This window comes from Myotis brandtii, unplaced genomic scaffold (genome assembly GCF_000412655.1).
Source record: "Myotis brandtii unplaced genomic scaffold, ASM41265v1 scaffold97, whole genome shotgun sequence".
Classification (NCBI taxonomy): domain Eukaryota; kingdom Metazoa; phylum Chordata; class Mammalia; order Chiroptera; family Vespertilionidae; genus Myotis; species Myotis brandtii.
The window spans coordinates 559,724-561,768 of NW_005372020.1; the positions used below are offsets into that span (position 1 = coordinate 559,724).

Consider the following 2,045-nt stretch of genomic DNA (forward strand, 5'->3'; position numbering starts at 1 on the left):
GCGTCGGGGGGGGGGGGGGGGGGGGGGGGGGGGGGGGGGGGGGGGGCGTGCAGAAGGCAGGCAATCAATGATTCGCTCTCATCATGGATATTTCTATCTCTCTGTTCCTCTCCCTTCCTCTCTGAAGTCAATAGAAATATATTAAAAAATAAAAAATACGAAGACCCCAGCACAAGCCACAGGGCAAGCGCTCAGGCAGTCCTGTGGCTGCAACTGTGTGTCGGGGATCCCCGGGCCCTAGAAGCCCAGGCTGCCGGTGAGAGGCAGCAGCGCTGACTAGTGCGGGGATGAGAACACGGACGCAGGGAAGGCTCCCACCCAACGCGTCGCTTCCAGCGCATCAGGCACCAGGTCGCTCTAAACATCGGTCCCAAAACAGCCACACAAACCCCGCCTCGGACAGGGAGGTGGTCCTTTTTTTTTTTTTCGTTTCTGGACTATTTTCTGTTCGTGGTATTTCCTGGAGTCCCGGGAAGTTAACACGGACGGAGACCCGACCACACCGAGCCTCGCTTACAACGGCGGCCGGCAGTTCTCACCAGGATGTGTGCCTATCACACCTAACGAAGCGTTACACTAACATCGTCCACAGCCCTGGGGAGAGAAAAAGGTTCCTCTTCCAGGGATGAGATATGGTACAAAAATACATTTTCCCACGTACAAAAGAGAAGGACAAAGAAAGAGATGGGGGCGGGGGCGGCGGGAGGCAGGGGGGGACGGGAGGCCAAATACCCTACCAGCTTCCAAGGAATGGAGAAAGAAAGAAAAAAATTCCCACACTCTGGGGTTAAGAATACGCCCAAACAGAAGCCAGGTTTCTGCCTGGGTCCTGGTCGGGGCACGTGCAGGAGGCAACCCATCGGTGTGTCTCTCTCACATCGATGTTTCTCTCTGTCTCTCCCTCTCCTCTCTCTTCCACGCTCTCCAAAAATCAACGGAAAAATATCCTCGGGGGAGGATTAAGCACTGAACATGCAACAAACAGCCCTGACCAGTTTGGCTCAGTGGACAGAGCGTCGGCCTGCGGACTGGGGGGTCCGGGGTTCGATCCCAGTCAAGGGCATGTACCTTGGTTGCGGGCACATCCCCAGTGGGGGGTGTGCAGGAGGCAGCTGGTCGATGTTTCTCTCTCATCGATGTTTCTAGCTCTCTATCCCTCTCCCTTCCTCTCTGTAAAAAAATCAATAACATATATAGTTTTTTAAAAAGCAACAAACAAACCGAAAACCCTCGAGAGCGTATCTTTCCCACGAAGGCCCCGCTGACACACGGCGAGACCGGCTTCCAAGAGATTCCGGAGGGAGCCCGGCCGCCTGCCCCGGGTGCTCCTGGCATCCGACCCCAAAACTCCTAGAGCTTCTCCCATTACAAAATGTGGAGCCTAAAATACGTCCAAGTACAGAAGGGGAGGAAATACACTCAGGTTTTCTTCAGAGAACGAGTTCGTCCCTTAGACACAGCATTGCTGGGGGCGCGGCTGGGCCCCTAGGACCCAGGAGACGTGCCCGTGTCCTTAGCCTCGAGCCCAACCGTCCACATTCGGAGGCGACAATGTGGATCGATTCGGTCAACATCCACCCAAAACAATGTCGGCCGGAGCTCACCTCCCAGGAACGTGAAGCTCACGCCCCGGGAACCCCCGCGTCCGTCCCTGTCCTGACACGTCGAATGAGCGTGTTCTGCCCCCTCCACGTCAAGTGTTAAGGAACGGGACTCGCATCTGCCTTTATTTTTTTAAAAAAACAACAACAACCTTACAAAAGATGTTCTCTAAGGGCTGGGGGGGGAGGGGGGGAAATCCACGGGTTGCTCTACGCGGACACACATCTGTGACTGTATAGCTGACAGGGTCCGTCCTCTGTTTAAAAAATACCTCTGTCCCGCGGACCACACCCCGGCAGGCGCCCCGAGAGTCTGCCCGCGGCCGCAACACCCTCACAGAGCGCCCCCCGCGGGCTCAGGCACCTTTATTGAGACAGTTTGGGGTTGGCTGGCCTCCTCCTCCTCCTCCTCTGCTGCCTGCGGAGGGAGGGTGCGGGCGCCGT

At 56.5% G+C, this 2,045-nt stretch overlaps 1 protein-coding gene across 1 annotated transcript in view; it reads right to left on the bottom strand.

Moving 5' to 3' along the window:
- Positions 1–1,770: 1,770 nt before the first annotated feature.
- Positions 1,771–2,045, bottom strand: part of BRI3BP (BRI3 binding protein) — a 5,518-nt gene continuing 5,243 nt past the window's right edge. The window contains exon 4 of the mRNA XM_014533343.1: positions 1,771–1,777. Within this exon, the coding sequence (XP_014388829.1) occupies positions 1,771–1,777 (7 nt within the window). The remainder of the gene's footprint in view (positions 1,778–2,045) is intronic.